This window comes from Suncus etruscus, chromosome 12, assembly GCF_024139225.1.
Source record: "Suncus etruscus isolate mSunEtr1 chromosome 12, mSunEtr1.pri.cur, whole genome shotgun sequence".
Lineage (NCBI taxonomy): Eukaryota > Metazoa > Chordata > Mammalia > Eulipotyphla > Soricidae > Suncus > Suncus etruscus.
In genome coordinates this window covers 55,925,247-55,944,210 of record NC_064859.1, presented here as the reverse complement: position 1 = coordinate 55,944,210, position 18,964 = coordinate 55,925,247, and the positions used below count along the sequence as shown (strand labels likewise).

The 18,964-nt window shown below is 35.5% G+C and overlaps 1 protein-coding gene across 1 annotated transcript in view; it reads right to left on the bottom strand.

Moving 5' to 3' along the window:
• The window catches only part of SLC9A2 (solute carrier family 9 member A2), a 98,624-nt gene that overhangs the window by 9,191 nt on the left and 70,469 nt on the right, over positions 1-18,964 (bottom strand). Inside the window, exons 4-8 of the mRNA XM_049784911.1 lie at positions 18,422-18,639; positions 17,605-17,807; positions 11,586-11,675; positions 10,471-10,541; positions 4,898-5,059 (exon numbers count right to left, since the gene is read on the bottom strand). Of these exons, the coding sequence (XP_049640868.1) occupies positions 4,898-5,059; positions 10,471-10,541; positions 11,586-11,675; positions 17,605-17,807; positions 18,422-18,639 (744 nt within the window). The remainder of the gene's footprint in view (positions 1-4,897; positions 5,060-10,470; positions 10,542-11,585; positions 11,676-17,604; positions 17,808-18,421; positions 18,640-18,964) is intronic.

Below are 18,964 nucleotides of genomic sequence, written 5' to 3'. Positions count from 1 at the left end.
TACAAAATTCTCACCAAGATTTTACTAGTATATGATTACATATCTCTGCAAAAAGAATATTTCGTTCTATAATTTTATATGTTGCACAGGTGTTATGTTAACAATAGTCAGCCTGACTAATTTTTAACATATGCATTGAAAGTTAAAAAAAATTCCCTTCATAGGGACAGAGAAATAGCATGGAGGTAAGGCATTTGTTTTGCATGCAGAAGGTCAGTGGTTTGAATCCCGGCATCCTATATGGTCCCCTGAGCTTGCCAGGAGTGGTTTCTGAGTGTAGAGCCAGAAGTAACCCCTGAGCACTGTCAGGTGTGACCCAAAAACAAACAAAAAATTTCCTTCATATAATGCAACATACAAGTTTTTACATGACTTATTAAAAATGTCTTATTTACATTTTAAGTTTTTACTTAATTCACTGTTTTGTTTAACTTCTTCATACTAGAATTTTTTTCAGTGTTTGTCATTTTCTATTTATTTATTATTATTATTATTTTGCTCTTTGGCCACACCCAGTGATGCTCAGGGGTTCCTCCTGGCTATGTGCTCAGAAATCACTTCTGGCTTGGAGGACCGTATGGAACGCTGGGTATCAAACAGTGGTCTGTCCTAGGTTAGCCCATGCAAGGCAAACACCTTACTGCTTGCACCACCTCTCTGGCCCTTCTATTTTGTTTTTGACTCCCTTCCAATAAAAGCATAATTGCTATAAAACTTTTTTTCTATAGAACTGTTTTAAGACATAATTTTATTGTTGAAATTTGTTTACTCTTACAATATTACAATTATCTATTGCTGGGAGGATCTGTACATTTTTGTTTATAGAATTGTCAGGTTTTATTTGACATATTTTGGTGCTATACTTTGCATGCTAATTTGAATTTATCATATTGTAGGCCAGAGAGATAATCAAGATAATAAAAGAAAACTGCCTCAAATGTGGGCAGAGTCAAGACTGATCTTTGGACTGATCCTGTGATCAAGATAATAAAAGAAAACTGCCTTGAATGTGGGTAGATTCAAGATTAATCTTTGGCACTGATCTTGTGAACACTGGCATGTGTGACCCTTGAGCACTGCCAAGGGGGTCCAACAACCAACATAATAAATAAATTTAAATTTTCTATTTTTTTTTTGGTTTTTGGGTTATACCCGGCAGCACTCAGGAGTTAGTCCTGGCTTTGCACTCAGAAGTTGCTCCTGGCAGGCTCTGGGGACCATATGGAATGCCATAATTTCAGTCGGGTCTGTCCTGTGTTGGCTGCATGCAAGGCCTTACCGCTGTGTTATTACTCTGGCTCCAAATTTTCTGTCTTGTATATTTAATATTATTGTGAAATATATTACTTTTTATAGCAATTTTATATAATTGTATTTATTCATTGCTTTCAGGATATAGGTTTACTAATTTGCATTTGTTTTCTGGAAATATTTATGCTAGTATTCAAACACAATATCTAGAGAGTTGTGCATTTTTCTCCATTTTGATCAACTCTGCTTTGAAACAAAACTTAAAGTGTATATTTAATACATTTTTGTTCAAAATTGTCATTAAACTATTTGTATTCTATTTTCCCTCTGCTCTAGAATTGTTTTTATTCTTTGTTATCCTTTTAAATTTTACTTTTTATTCCTCCCATCTTTTGTCCCATCGATAAATGCCTTTATAGTAACTTGAGATTATACATTAGTCAATGATCTATTGAAGCCCAAATTAATCTTTATACCAAAATAACACTACTATAATCTTATGTTCACTATAATTTTATGTTCACTTAATACTCTCTATATTTATATAATTATAAATTTATATAATTAATATTAATATTTTCCCAAATATTTGTCACATCCATTTTTTTATTCCTTTCTTAATCTCTAAGTTTCTCTGTAAAAATTTTTTCTTTTGGTTAAGGTCTTTTAGCATTCACATTTATATCCTAAGTTTTAGTTATCAGAAAATGTTTTTATTATTCTTTTGCTAAAATTTATTTTAGCAGAGTATGGAATCTTAGGTTTCCAATTACTTGATTTAGGACTTTGATGATATAAATGCTTTTCAAATACTTTTATTGAAAAGATTCTATTTTGTTTTGTTTCCCAATGGAGAAAATAGCTCTTTATTTTTTTCATATAGGTAGGTATAAGATTTTATATTTATTTTACTTAGTTTTACTAACATATGTACATTTGGTTCTATTTTATTCTTATATGTTGAAGTTTATCATACTTTAAGTCTTTTATCTGTTTTGGATAGATTTTGGTCATTATCTTTTAAATTTTTACTATGTTAATATTTTTCTAACTTCCTTCTAGAACTTTTCAACACTCCCTTTATATTTCTTTCATTTCAACCTTTAGTCAATTCAATATTTTATTCTAGTGACATACTTCTGTCCTAAATACTAAGTAATCAATTCTTCATTGGTGCTTAATTTTTATTTGCACCATCAAATGATATCCTAAATTTCATGATTTTATTTTTGGCTCAAATTATTCACATATATAGTTGTATTTATATAATCCTCATGATAATGCAAATATATTGGTGGTTTCTTTTTCATATGTATGTGAGTATATATATATATATATATATTTGAATTACCTTTTATAACCATTTTTTGCTTATCAGTTCATCAATGTTTAACAGGCATATTTTATTGACTACTCAGTTGGCTATTTTTATTGGTTGTTAGATATTCTATATGAAAAATTATTAAAGTGGGTTAAGGTTCTTTGTAATCATTTTTCCTTCCAAACAACTATGAATGATGGAGGTAATAACAATCTCAGATGATTTCAACCATCATGTACTAAGGTTAAACTTTGCTAGGTGTATTTTGTGGGTTAGGATGGAGATATGTGACATAAAAGCCTATAGATCGGTGTGAGCTCTTCATTCATTCTCTGAGAAAAGTCTGTCAAATCTTCTCTTTAACCTCTCTGACATCTTCTCTATAATAATTTCAGTTAGAAAGTGGCATCAAATAACAATTCCATTTTATTGGCTATTCCTCTCTCAAATCCTGACATGGAATTTCTCACTGCATTGACATTGTCCAGCTTTTCAACAGATATCCACAGTGTATTTTGTCACTCTTTCCTAATTGCTCTCAAGAGATGGCTGGGTCTGTAGCAGTATTTGGATAATTTGATCTGTAGCACTATTAAAACCAAATATTGAATTCCTATTCCCTCGATTTTGGTGTCCATTTTTTTTGAAAATGTATTACAAGGGAGGTGGTATGATTCATATGGTACCTGTGTAGCAATAATGCAGCCAGTTTTTAAGTGTGTAATCCAAGTCCTTAAGCCAAACCTTTCAAGCCTTTGCTTTCCTTCCTACCAATTACAAAGCAAATCATAAATAGGGTATAATACTAAAATTCTTTTCAACTGTGATTGCAGAACCTGGCACTTTCTTTAAAAAGATGAGTAACTACATTATTTCTTATTTAAAAAGCAAACAGAATGCTCCATAAATATTATAAACTAAAGAGATAGTATAGTGGGTAAGGCGCTTGCCTTGAACACAGTGGAAGTAGGGATTGATCTGCAGCACCACATATGGTCCCCTGATCAACCCCCCAACCCCAGCAAAAAGCCCTGAATGCCAACAGGTGTGACCTATAAAGGAAAAAAAAAAGATAAAAACTTAAAATATGATGTAATGCTAAAATGAAGTGCAAATCTAGGGCCAAAGCAATAGCACAACTGGAAAGACATTTGCCTTGCAAGCAGCCAATCTAGGTTTGATCCCCAGTATCCCATATAGTCCCCCAAGCCTGCCAGGAACGATTTATGAGTAAACTGCCAGAAATAACCCCTGATCACTGCTGGGTGTGACCTCACCAAAAACAAAACAAAATAAACCAACAAAAGTCAAGCCTAACCACATTTTCTTCCTGAAATAGGTAACCTGCCTTAAAGCCCCACAGTGAAATGCTTGCTGAACTGGGATGACACGCCAGTAATTTTTCTTAGTTCATTACTGTTTCTAAAGCAATATGATGCCTTCAAGTCATCCTAACCATTCTTCCTTTCAGTTCTAGACTGTGTCAACTCCCATGATTTTTACAAGGACTTTTTCCTCATAAAAATCACAGTTTTTATCATTGCCAGTGATTTGAAGCCTTCTCTCTCTCATCAACTCTCCCACTGGTAACATTTTAATTAGGTAGCATTTAGTTTAAATGAGCCTTAAGCTCATTAGTTAAAGAAGAAATCAATGGAATATGTAATTTCTGTCATTTCTGTGATAAAGAAGGAATGATGATTACTAAAGAAAAAAGCTCTTTTTGCTAATTAACTATTTACTGTGCTGCTTTTGATTTGCTGAAAGCTTCTGGAGAAGTCACCTCAGTTTTCAAGAGCTTCATATTCTGATTTTCTAAATTAGGGAGACAGACTAGATCAGTGAATCTCCATCCTGTTTATATATTAGTAACATCTGAAAAACTTTTAAATCTATCATTGCAGGGCTTCAACACCAGAAATCCTGACTTCACAGTACTGAGCAGGGCTGAGTACCTATTTTACTTAAATGTCTCTGCATTGTTTTATGTCCATTCTTGTCAGGAATGACTACATAGATTATGACCAATTTTCTTTCTAAGCTAACTACAATTCTGTGAATAATTGTGTGTAAACATATACACAATCACATAAATTTTCCAGTAATCACAAAGTGAAACAAAGGAAATACTCTATAAGCAATAATTGTCTTAAATATGTCTCTTCATCTAAGGCATGTTCCAGGATTTTCCACACTAACCAGGATTCTGCAGCAAGAATTGAAGAGAACTCTCAAAGTCAGGTCAAATTTGCTAGGAATATTGGTCTGGAAATATGATCAAGACACACTTAGAATGCTAACTTTGATTTATAAACCAATACTTACTTTAGAGATATAAAAGAAGGTACAGTGCTTATCATCCCAGTCTCTGCCATCTCAATGGCATGTTTTATTTCAAGTTTCTTATATAAGGATACAATGCTGGACTTGGGTTGATTTTCTCGAATCAAAAGCTTCCGCAGATATTTATCATCAAACTTCTTAAACCTGAAGATAAAAATCAATTAATTCTAATCCAGAAATAGTATATTGTCTAAGAAAAGATGCTATTTTAATTAATAAGACAATTTATATTGTCTGCAGGGGAAAATTAGTGGCAGCTGATCAATATATATATTTTTTAAGCATATGCATTAATGCCTATGTGTATAAAACATATGCACATATAATTACATTTTTGTGTATTATACATACCATATTTATTTGTTAACATTCATATAATGGTCACTCATTATAACATAGAACTCATATATTTCTACAGTTTCTATTTCTCAACCTCCCCTTTCAGCAAATTAATTCAAAGGGGGAGTTAATATTGCCAAGCTCCAATCTCCAATTCATTTTTCTCTCTCTTCCCCCCACATCATTCATTCAAAACCATGTTGGTTTATTTATAAAAATACATACAAAAGTTCAACCACAGGGCCAATGAAACACATAGCAGGTAGGGTTTTTGCCTTGTGTGGCCTTCTAGGCAGATTCAGGGTCAAATACCAGGACACAGTAAAGTTTCCCAAGCACTAAGAGGAGTTATTCTAAGTACATAGCCAAGCCATGGACGCTGCTGGGTATGACCCTACATCAAAATCAAAGTAATAGAAACAAAATACAATAATTTATTACCACTTTTGATGCTGTAATTTTTTTGTAGTGTGCACCTAATTTGATAGCTATATTCCTACATCAGAGCACTCAAAGAGCAACTAGAATTCTCCTGTGAAATATAAGTTGAAGGGGGCATTATTCTGAATCTCACTTGAGCTGAACTGCCATGACTACAAGCTTTTGGATGTACTTCCATTTCTTCAAACTGTATAACTTAATATTGATTCCAAAGGGTAAAGTCTGCAATATCCATTCACATATTTTTGGGAAGCTGGGGCCTTTAAGTGTTGCTCAGGAGGCTTGGCCCCTTCTTGTAACTTTCGACCAACATGCTTAGCCAGGATTCCAAGCTGTAGTACTGCTTGGGCCCTGCAGTGTTGATGCTAGAGATGACTCAGGCCACCCCAATGTAGCTGGTGACCTCTGGTGCCACACCCAATGGTATATATTGGCTTCCTCAATGATTCCTATTAATTTCCTATGAATATTTTTCTTTATAATAATTAACATTTTCTTTTTAGGGGGTGATTACTTCTGGCTCTTCAATCAGGGATCAATTCTGATGATGTTTGAGGATCATATGTGATGCTGGCAATCAAACTGGGGCTGATCACAGGCAAAGAAAATGCCTTAACCCCTGTACTATCTCTCCAACCTCGACAGCAGTTTTCTATCACACAATATAACTTATTTATCTCATTTTATGTTTCCTAACTCTAAAAAAATATCTATATTGGTAGGAAAAGATTTATTTTCTATGTCACCAGTACCTTGAATATTACCTGATACATGATTAAGCTTTTTTAGGTGGATTAATCCATTGGTTCCAATTCCTCCCAGTATTCAGGCTGAGAGCCTGAGAGACATGCAGTGAAAATGGATGATTAAAAGGAACTTAATTTTTGAAGCTCGTTATTGTGCTTTGACAGCTACCATGAGAAAGCTAGCGCTGGAGTTGCTTGCTAATCCCAGGAGAAAATGAATAGTTAAGTAACCCAAGTTAACCAAAGAGGCCAGCAATGTCAGATAATATCCAACCAATCCACTGAAGTATAAGCAAGACTAGTCAGATCAACTACTCAGTTCAGAACAGTATTTCTCAGCCTCTTAACTCTTAACAAGTGACTACTTTGAATATCTGGGTATTGAGTAGTATTATTTTCCTGTGTATATTTATTGAAATAAAAACAAATATTTAGTAAAAGAGAAGAGAATCACAATTACAGTGATCCCTGTATTAACATTTAGAAGTTTATTGGCTGGGATTAGAATGATAGTACAGGGGCTAAAGCACTGACCTTAAATGCAGCTGACCCTGGTTCAGTCCCTGGCACAGCATATAATGTCACCTGCCATAAATAATTCCTGAGCTCAGAGCAGAAGTTGCGTCTGAGCACAGCTGGATACAACCCAACATGACCCCCTCAAACACATTTTTAAAAAAGAAATAAGCTCCGGGTAGGGCATTTGCCTTGCATGTGACTGACCTAGGATCGACTGTGATTCGATCCCCAGGCATCTCATAAGTTTCCCCAAGCCAGGAGTGATTTCTGAGTGCATAGTCAGGAGTAACCCCTGAGCTTCAACGGGTGTGCCCCCCCAAAAAAGAAAACAAGAAACAAAACAAACAATCTAAAAAAGCTTATAGGCACACCTGTGTTATAAAAAGAAACAATACCAATCCATATAAATAATAGAGAACTACCTTTAATGTGCCTCCCTCTGACAGGTCACTGCATTAAAATCCAACCTAATTTTCTAAATTTATTTTGAATTTCATATTGGGGCCATGGAGCCAAGACTCACATATTTAAAAAAAATATTATTGTTTTTGCTTTTCACGGGAGATAAGTCAAAATAAGACTGAAACTAAGGAAAATGACATCTGATCTATTTAACATAGGAACTGTGCACTTTCTTTCTGTTTTCATTCTCATTCCACATCTTTCATTTCTCTGCCAAGCTACACATAGGCGGTTTCTTTCTCCATCATTGCTCTCCTTTTGTCAAGTTTGAGACACTGCCCTGCTTTGTCAGCCTTTCATTTTGTTCTCAAAAGATAAAATGCTTCACAAATTCTTTGGCCAGGCCACTAGAAATCCATTCTTTAAGTATTTCAGAAAGAAGTGAATGAAAACCAGCTGACCTAAAACAAGAATTTCTTTTTTAATGTAATTTTCAGTAATGTCAACAATTATATACAAAACAGAGATGAGATTTAAATAGCAATAGATCATGTACTTCACAATTCGGAAAATTACTTAGTAAACAACATGCATGAAAATAGGCAAGAGTTTATGAAATCATTATTTATGTGTACTGAATAAAAATACTATGCATGTAATAATATTACTTTTTAGACATTAATAAAATTTGGCTCTGCCATCTTTAGAGTTTACATGATAAATGGCCTGGAAACCTTTTGAAGAAGACATAATCACCCCAGAGATAAAGTGTCTATGTCTAGAACATAAAAGCTAGTCAGACATATTTGGGTATTCCTTTATTTAAGTTTAATTCTAAACCACATGGTTCAAAGGATTCATCTCATCCTCTTTTTGGGGGGTAGCCACACTTTGCAATGTTCAGGGCTTACTTCTATGTCTGCACTTGGGATTTACTCCCAGAGGTGCTCAGAAACCACCTGGGATGCTGGGGATAGAAACCAGGTTGGCTATGGGCAAAGTAAGTGCCCTACCTGCTGTACTTTTTGGCCCCCATTTTATCCTTCTTAAAATGCCTTACATTCTACTGACCTAATTTATCTGGTTTTGGAGACAGATGATGTCATAGGTTTTTAGCCCAATCTTTACCTTTGATGAAACAAAAGCTTTTTTGGAATAAACTCTCACTTGTCGTTTTGGAACAATAGTGATGAACTGCTAAAGAACTGAATAAAAGTGAATGGGATGTAAGGGATAAGGTCTACAAAAATAATCATGGTTTAGAAACAATACAGAAAGAAAGAAAAAAAAAGTGTATCATGGGCCTGGCAATTATAACATCTCTGGCTAGAGGGTCCCTGGGATGTAATGCAAGGAAGTGTAGCGAGTCACAGGCAAATGGTTAGGGTCCTTGAGCTAATTCTTGCTCACAAAACAGTGAGTATTGCAAATATACTTGGACATTTATTTGATAGTTTCGTAAGAAAGATTTTAGTTTGTTTTATTTTATCATCTTGTGACCCTGGGAATCTATTTGGACTATCTCCATGTAAAAAATTATTTTTACTTTAGTTAAGGAATTCCTAATTCCTTCCTTAAAAAGGCTAGTCTAAAGGAACTTTAAAGTAAACAAAAATGTTAGAATTACAAAGGTTGTTCTAGTACTTGAGATCTCTCTCACTCATATTATTCTGTAATGATACAAAGATATAGTTATTTTTGGTAGACACACATACATACTTATATACACACCCACACTCACAATAACCCTATCATAAAATACATACACCACCCACAATACCCCCCCACATAAACTTATCCCTCATATATATGTATACCTATTTGCCATGGACTGTGTTGCTCATTGATGGATCTGTTTTGATGAAAAGTTTGAAAAACCTAAATCTATATTTCATGCTTCTTATGTAATTCAATACATTTCAGCATGTGTGGAAGCAGGAACCATTCAATATATTTCATACTTAAAACTGCATAAATTGATAGTTGGCAAAACTTCATATAAATCAAGAGTGGAAGGTGGGGACTATCGAATGGAGGAATCTTGCAAGTTAGGAACATTCCAGAGCAAGAAGGAGCTACTGTGTATATTGCCTTCCAAGACATCCTTCAGTGATGACTCCTTTAAGTCTTAAATAACCAAATGCTAAAAACTGCTTGATTGAAAACCAAAGGCCCTACTTTTTAGCATTTTCTAGTTCTAAGTAAAAACCCTTCATTACTGATTAAAGCTAGCATCATGGACAGCACTGAAGACATATCGGAGAGGAAAGGCCAGCAGCCAGTCCCTAAAAACCTGTTTTCCAATTTATATGAAAGTATGTTCCTAACTAGCTCTGCCTGGTTTGTCTTCCTTTCCTACCTCCACATTTCCATCCATAGAGAAGCAATGAATCTTATTTACCTATCATAGGACCTTGAAAAATAAGATAGAGTGATAAAAACGTAGAGATGCATATTTATAAAAGTACACATAGTATTAGAGGGAATGTAGCTTTAATAACAGTCACTATTTCTCTTAGTCACTTGTATCCTCACCCTTCAACATAAGTGTTGAAGCTCAAATAGTAAACGTCCATTTTTAAGTAAAGAGACTACAATTCTTAGTCTACTTTATATTAAAAAAAATTGCTGCAGGATTGAGACCTGGCAATACAAGATCCGGCTAAACCACATGAGGCATTACTTGCAAGCGTCTGATAACTGATTTGGAGGAAGTCTTTAGTACATACTGTCTTTTCTTTACCTTTCCTCTTGCACAGCTGGGGGTGCGTGCATAATGCCTCTAGCAGGAATAGTTATTTGGGTCTAAAAGATCACCTGGGAAATCTAGGTTCTTTGTAGAACAAGTTAGACAGTAAGTTCGAGGGACCATGAAGAGTCCCCAGAGTACTGATCATATACTAAAACTACATTGCCTACTTCTGGTTATGTATGTGAGAGAACAAAATAAGCTTCAAGCATATCAAAGGTGTTAATCTTTCAGGTTATCTGTAATCAATTAACTTCAAAGGAAAAATCTGTAGCACTGAAATAAAACATTTCAATATGTTCTGCATGCTGTGTGACCCAGAGTTATGTACTATATTACACTGACAACACTATTCTTACTTGTCTCTCCAAAAGTTGTGACCCCAGTGTCCACAAACATCTTCAATTCCAGTCTTCACATGATCAAAAAACTAAAATGAGAAAAAGGTTGATTAATTTTTTACAATAACTTATACATTTTCACATCACCTCAAAGAGCTTGATAACAGGTTTTTGTTGTTGTTTTTTTTGTTTGTTTTTTGTTTTTTGTTTGTCTTTGGTTTGGTTTTTGTGCCACACCCAGTGATGCTCAGAGGTTATTCCTGGCTGTGCCCTCAGAAATTGATGCTGGTTCGGGGGACCATATGGGATGCCAGGGGTGGAACTGTGGTCCATCTTAGGTCAGCCGTATGCAAGAAAAACACCCTACTTTGTGCCACCACTCTGGCCCCAATAACAGTTATTTTTTAAATAATTTTTATTGTGAATTACAAGTTTTTTACAGTTATATTTAAGGTACATAGACAGTGAATTAGGACCACTCTCACCACTAGTGTTGTCCTCTCTCCACCCCTGTTCCCAACATGCATCTCATATCTCCTCCCTTGATAATTAATGGTTTTGTTTGAGGGCAATAAAATGACTCCAGTCAAGAAAATCAAAGAGATATTTTTCCTATCAAGAGGAATTCTTTTTGTTGTTTTAGTTTTGGCTTTTGGGCCACACTCAACAGTGCTCAGGGGTTACTCCTAGCTCTGTGCTCAGAAATCTCTTTTGGCAGATTTGAGGGATCATACGAGATGCCGAAGATAGAACATGGGAAGGACCCTGGTCAGCCAGGTACAAAGCATATACCCTACTGCTGTGTTATCATTTTGCCTCTCAATAGGAATTTTTATATTGGTTTCATCATACCACTTTATCCAATGATTTTTAAACAGAAAATAGAACAGTAATTTTCAAGGAAAAGCAAATTTCAACTTAAAGGAAATTATAAGAAAAATTTCTTATCTGCCCTTCTTAGCAGCCTTGCTCAGAGAAAATAGCTCATTCTCATTCCTACCTCAGGACTTTTTCCCTGCCTACCTTATCCACTGTCTTCAGAAAGTGAGTACCTTAATATCAAGTGGTTTGACGCAATCCAATGTGTTTTACCCCCATTATCTCATAAGTTGTCCTATTCCATTGATACCTACCCGACAGTGGATCTCCTCACTGACAGCTTGGTGCTTCTTATTGGATCTCTTTACATCTAGAAACTCCACTAGTGGTCGGATGGTGATTCCCTGAACAAGGAAAATGTGAATATTATTATATTATTAAATTAAAATTGAAATAACTATTGCTCTCCTAAGTTTTGATAACAATAAATGCTACCCATGTCCCAAGAACCAACAGTTTTTGTCCCACTTTTGTTAAACTTTTTTTCCTCTTTAATAGTTGTGTGCATTTTGGGGCCAGCAGCAATATTTCATGCCAGCAGCTACTATCAGAAAGAAAACAATGGGTGCTATGCAAGAAACAGAAAAGTCATTCTAAGAAATAAAAAGAGAAAGGAAGAACCTAAGAATTTTTCAAGTATCACCCATTTTAAAGAAATCACCAACTTGTATTACCTATAGAAAACCTTCCCATCAGTCTTTCACTTACTCATGTAGGCAATTTTAGTCAACATTTTTGGAATATATGTGAGTGGCTTGGGTTGTTGGGGCCCACAAAGTATCTCATATCTGGAATTTTGTGTCTTATACAAAGAAAAATAATTCAAACAGAAACAATGCAAGTAAAGAAATGAGGGAGAAGGCTCTGGAGAGGTGGCGCTAGAGGTAAGGTGTCTGCCTTGCAAGCGCTAGCCCAGGAAGGACCGAGGTTAGATCCCCTGGCGTCCCATATGGTCCTCCCAAGCCAGGGGCAATTTCTGAGCACTTAGCCAGGAGTAACCCCTGAGCATTAAACAGGTGTGCCCCCCCCCCAAAAAAAAACCAAAAAAATACGAGGGAGATACACAGGAGAGGCTTTGTAGAAAAGAGTTAGTGGACAGGACTCTTGGAAGATGTTGGAAGCATCATTTCATCAGACACCAACATGACAACAGCATATTGGCAATGAAAGGGAGAATAATAAAGAGCTTGTAAGTTTTTTCATTGCAATTTTTTATTGAGCTTTTCATTGTGAATCTGGAAAGTGAAGAAAACTACAGATTTGTGGTAAGTTATGAAAAGAAATTTTAAAAATTGCTTAATTAAGTAGGAAATAGCTACCAGAAACCTAAAGTGAACATTCATCATGAAACTGTAAATGTTTTTCCATGAAACAAGAAACAACACAAGACATATTCTTCTAGTTGACACAGTAGTTCCATAGGTATAAATCAATCAAATAAGGGAAAGAGAAAATGAAATAGGGATGGAAATGAAGGAATAGATGTTTACTCCTCTTTTAAGATATATTTTGTCCTGTATCATAGAGCCCCTATCATTAAAAAATAACAAAAATGTTCCAAGTATATTCTGCACCATTCTAATATTTTCCAAAATATTTTAAATAGCAAGTTAGAGATTTATTCTAAATTACTCTAATTTAGAAACAGTGAAGTAACCAAAAAATACCAAAGAACAGTAGAGAACTTATAGATATCACTATAACAAATATATTAAAAACATGTAATATTGGAAGTAAAAGAGGCAAGTTAAAAAATGAATGAGAATGTTGGGTCAAGTAAGATCCCCAACTTTTCAAGTCTGGGTAGTACATGGTGAGGCTTTTTGGCATGAATAAAAGCTATGTGAGTGTGAGTGGATTTGAGAAGACAGAGTGGATAGACAGGATGAAATATGTTCCTTGTCATGCTTCTCTAAATTCTAATTTACCCTTCTATATGTCTTCAACTTTTGCAAAATTTTTTACCCCCCCCCACAAATTTTTTTTGATAATATAAATTGCCTGTGACACTCATGTACATATAATTACACACTTTTCCCAAAAGATAGTTCATTTGGCTCTATCAATTCAGCTTTAAGTTTTTACTCTTGTTTGTTTTTAGTGCCACACCCTGCAGTGTGGCTTACACTTGTCTCTGTGCTTGGAGATCACTCTTGGTGGGTTCAAGGGATCATATGGGGTGCTGAAATTTGAATTCATTTGGCCATGTGTAAGGCAAGTACTGCACCAGCTATATTATTTTTATCTTTAGTTTTATGAAATGTGAACTGATTTCAATCAATTTTTTTTTGGGGGGGAGACACACCCCGTGACGCTCAGGAGTTACTCCTGGCCATGTGCTCAGAAATCACTCCCAGCTTGGGGGACCACATGGGAACCGGGAAAAAAAACCACAGTGTGTCCTTAATCAGCTGCATGCAAGGCAAACACCCCACCACTGCAACACCACTCCAGCACCTCAATCATGTTTTGTTTAAGACACACTTTGTGCCTCTCTGTATTTTTGTCTGCCACTCTGAAATAACATGGAATGTAAGAACAGCTTTCCAGTCAACACATATCATCATTTTTAGCTCAAGTAAAGAGGAGTTGGGGAACGCATGTGCTTATGGAAGCTGGTAGTTTCAGTCTTAGGCTCCATGAAGTTACTAGTTTAATAAAAGCTCCGAGAGCAAAATCAAAGCAATTTTCTAAACTAATGTATTCTATAAGTACTTTTTGACCTGCTTTTTTCCTATCAATATTTATTTAATAAATATTAGTGAGTACACAGTACAATAAAAATAGGGCACAGAGTTCCTGCTCCAATACCCACATTGATTCTTTTTATGAAACAGATTATTTCTAACTGAATGCACTACCATAAATACAGCAAAACAGATTAGCTGTAGGAAGTAAGTATGACCTGGAAAATAGATCGATTTCCATCAATATGGAGTTCTTAAAAATACAACATAGATAAGTTTATAATTATTAAAGCAGTTATTATAGGCAATGGGTTATTAATGCCATATTTTAAAAGATCTATATGTTTAAATAGTACTTTGTAATGGGCACATTTTCTCTAAATTATTTGCAGTATAATATCACACTTAATAAATTCTACCCTACTTCCTCTCCTCCCTCCTTTCTGTCTTTAAGTTATCTGTTTCAGAGAATTTATATATAGTATTTGTTTATAATATTTTAAATTCCTAAAATAGATGTTATAGTCTAGGTACCTGTGAGGAATTAAAGAGATAGAGGGGGGAGAGGAAAGAAGGAGAGAATTAGAGAGAGGAAGGAAGAGTTGGAAAAGAGAAAAGGGATCTTAAGATTTAAAAAAAAAATCTATCTCTACATAAACATGTCATTTGAAAAGAAACAAAATCCTTATTAATGAGAAGGCAAAGATTTTGTACATATTTTGATTACTGTACCATATATGTCATTAACTGTCTCCTTACTAGTTTCTTTCTCTTAACTCCCTAAGTTTTATTTTTAAAACTTCAAAAGTTGTAACTAAAATTTAAGTGATAGAGTGACAATGTATTAAATATTTTGGCATTGATATACAAGATTACCACCATCCCTCACACCATAGTACCCTTGACTATCTTCCCATTCCCTATCACCCACAGCCCATCATCCCTTCCCTCCCACCTCTGCCTCCATTATTCATTGATTAACAGTTTTGGTACAATGTTATCACCCTTTAACAACCATGTGCTCTGTTTCCATGTTATCTCCAGTCAACCTATTCATTCCCCTGCCTTCCTCTCCAGAAACCTGGGATCAGGTCTGAATTCTAATATCTGAAGGGTTATTATTGATAACAAATACCCTTAATTTGTTTCTCTATTTACCACAAATAAGTGAGATGTGTATTTGTCCTCTGCCTCTTGCTTATTTTACTAAATACGATACACTGCAAATTTTATCCAAGTTGCTGTGAGTTACCTGACTTTATTTTTTATATTGGGCGCATAGTATTTCACTGTATCTGTATACCATAAATTCTCTTTCTATTCAACTATTTCAAACTGGGTCAGAAGGCTGTTGGACATTATTAGGTTTTCCATTACCCTGGCTATTATATTGGAAGATGACATGAACAAAGTTGTACATATATCTTTTTGAATCAATATTTTTTATTCTTGAAGATAGATCCTTTGTAAAGATAGTATTATGTGTGCATGTTTACATACATGTGTATAAATGCCTATGTGTATTGATAGCCTATTAAGAGTCAGTTTTGATAGAAAATTGGAAGAGAGAGAAATAGCAATGGAGTCAAAGCATTGAGCAATGTCACAAGTCTTCAATCTGTGCACACAGACAATGATAGGATCAGACAATGAGGAGACAAGTATCTTATATCACATTTCCTCTTCCCTATGGCATTCCTTTGAGTTGGATTGTGATTGTCTATAAACCTCATCAAAGGAGACAAGAATTCATCCAGGGGGATTCCAAAAACTGTGCCTGAATATCTTCATCACTTCAGCAGTAGACATAACGATCTATAAACATATCAGTTATTTTCAATGCATCAATTTAATTTGCTACCTCTTATTTTTAATTAGTAATATTAAAAACATTGATGACATGGGTTTGATACTGATGCACATAGTAACTTCAAAGTGAACCTGTAGGCTTTGAATATAAGGAAATAAAAATTCATGTACAAATTTTGGTATGGTTGTGAAAATCCAGAATACTATGAATGTAATTATGATGTTTTACATTAATCATCCACCTCCATACAATCAATAAGCAATTGTATACAGTTTAATAATGTCTCTTCTTTGTTTTTATTCTGTTTGTTCTGATTGGAGGTGTCACTTTTTGTTGTTGAACCTAGTAGCTAAAATGCTGACCTTGTGTTTTATATGTGTTCATAGGATTGACAACTTTTTATTGTCATTCTTATTGTATTTTACAGCAAATGTGTGTCTACAGTGGAAAGGAGGTGGCTTTCCACTGTAGCTAGCTGAGAAACACTAATGTAAACAAGAATAGGTGATCACTTCATCTCCAAATGACCTAGTTCCCAATTGCTCTAGCCTGACATGGTTCTATTTTTGTATTTCATGCTTGTATTTGACACCTCACATTCTGAGAGCTGGGGAAAGCAGTCCAGCTTGACTTATATCTTCAAGACTCAACCTGAGAATGCTGCTGAGAGATTAAAACATTCAAAAACAGTTGATTCACTTTGAAAATTTAGCAGTTTGAAAGTAACAAATTAAATGATAATTTAATTTTTTGTTTTAAATCTCATGATATGTACTACAAGAAATACAATAAATGGTGAAAACTAGAATATGTACTTCCTTCATAAGAAGGATAAAATTAACCTGGAATGTTTGGAATGCTACCATGTACAACTCTATTACTAACAAAACCTATAAATATTACCTTCTTTTAAAAATAGCTTTCTTTAAATTTAAAATTTTAATGAGGCACAACTCTAATAATTAATGCACATGTACCTATGTCAATGTGACAAGACTATAGATTTATTTTTTAAGTAATAACAAAAATATGTCTCATAATTTTCAAATAAAATTAGTTTGTTTTTCTTAGGGAAAATATGAACTATTGTAAGCAGACTTAAAGACAACTGACATTTTCAACAAACACACATAGCTTCTAAAAATGTGTCAGTTTAAAACAGATCCAAAACTTTCCTAATCCAATGTCCATGTTGTGCTTCTTCTGGTTGCCTCAAAATAAAATAACAAGCCCTTCCAGTGGATAGACTATTATGTCTTCATGAAGTCAAAGAAATTCCAGAATTCAGGGGCTGGAGTGATAGCGCAACATTAGGGTGTTTACCTTGCACATGGCTGACACAGGACAACCTGGGTTCGATTCCCAATGTCCCATGTAGTCCCCCAAGCCAGGAAAAAAAAGAAACTCCAGAATTCTGATCTCACCAAGTAGTTAGAGGGTCTGGGCTCAGCTACATCTTATTCCCCTCATAATATGTGTCCTTAGTGCAGATGCTTTTTCTCTCTGAGCCTGAGGGCAACATGAATCTTTCTTTCTGTGCTGAGGGCAACATGAGTCTCTTTTTTCCAAGATTCGTTTTGAGGGTGAAAAGAGATACTACATGGTGACTTAAGTCAGTGAAATCACCAAAGAGAAGTATTTTTTAAGGGTTATTTTGTCGGAGCTAACACAGTGGTGCTCAGGGATTACTCCTGATTCTGTGCTCAGGTGTCACTCTTGGCAGTGATTGGTTGACCTTAAGAGGGTACAGGTTTGCTGAATGAAGTCTCTACTCACCAAGATGAAAACAGTGAAGAAGATGACAACAATTGCTGCTGTAATGAATAGCTTTTTCCGAGGAAATACAGCAGCAGGAAGGAGAAAGACTAGAGCAAAGCAGATAGCTCCCCGGAGTCCTCCGTAGGCAATGATGAACTGATCCTTAAAGGTCAGGGGAATGGTCCGGAACCAGTTAATGACCTGCGTCAGAACAAAGACACCTGAGAGAAAGACAGACAAAAACATGTGTGAGGACAGAGCCTTAAATTCTGAAAATTCACTCTGAGCTAATGTACTAGGACAAAGTCCATGAGTAGTGTTCCTCTGAGTTTTCTCTTTCTTTTCCATTACACCAGCATAGCCATGCTCTGTGTTGGAGCCTTTACTGTTCCAAGATAATGGCCGAAAATATGGAGGATCAGTGAAGCCAAGAAAGATGAATTTGATTTATAGAAAAAGCATGGAGGTATTCAGGGAAGTAAAGAATGTATCTTCAGGGAAGAGAAAGAGGTAGGAGAAAAAGAAAGAAAAAAGAGGAGGAGGAAGTTGTGGAATATAAAGACACAAAATGGAGGAGGAGGAGGAGGAGGAGGGGGAGGAGAAGTGGAGGAGGAGAAAGTTGAAGGAGGAGAAAGATGGAGGAGGAGAAAGAGGTAGAGGAAGAGAAAGGTGGAGGAGGAGAAAGGTGGAGGAGGAGAAGAGGAGGAGAAGAGAAGGAGGAGGATAGGAGGAGGAAGAGGAGGTAGAGGAAGAAGAGGAGGAGGAGGAAGCAGAAGAGATCTACTCTTGCAGCAAAAGTACTCCATTTTCATTGAGGTGACAAAAGTTCATTTACCCAAAGCTCTCCAGATCAGACAGAAGAACAGAGTGAAGCAGACGAAGGCCCAGTTCCACTCATGGTTCTTCCCAACGGTGGACACACCCATAAAGATGAAGATCAGGGTCTCACTGACACTGCTTAGCATCTTCATGAAGTACTTGATAGTTGTGTAGGATTTCTGAGATACATTTTCCTCCACATATTTATTCATAGTCATTGCACAGGTAGTGATTCTGCAGGAAGAGATACAATCTCTATTTAAACATGTCAATGATCCTAATCAAACATGAGTCAGCATAAACAAGCTACATGATGGCTCTGCCCTCTGCCCATGCCCATGACATTATTGACTAATTGTACTTTAGATGTGAGTAGCTTCCTTAGGAACCGGACCACCTCTTAATGTTTTCACCAATATATGTGTAGGTTTGACCTACACAGCGACCCTCAGATTTCCTTGCTTCCACATTCTCTTTAGTTTTGTTCTACATTCCCAGAGATTATTGGACATCACATCATTGGCTATCCTGCCAGCATTGCAAAGAAAACAAGCTAAAA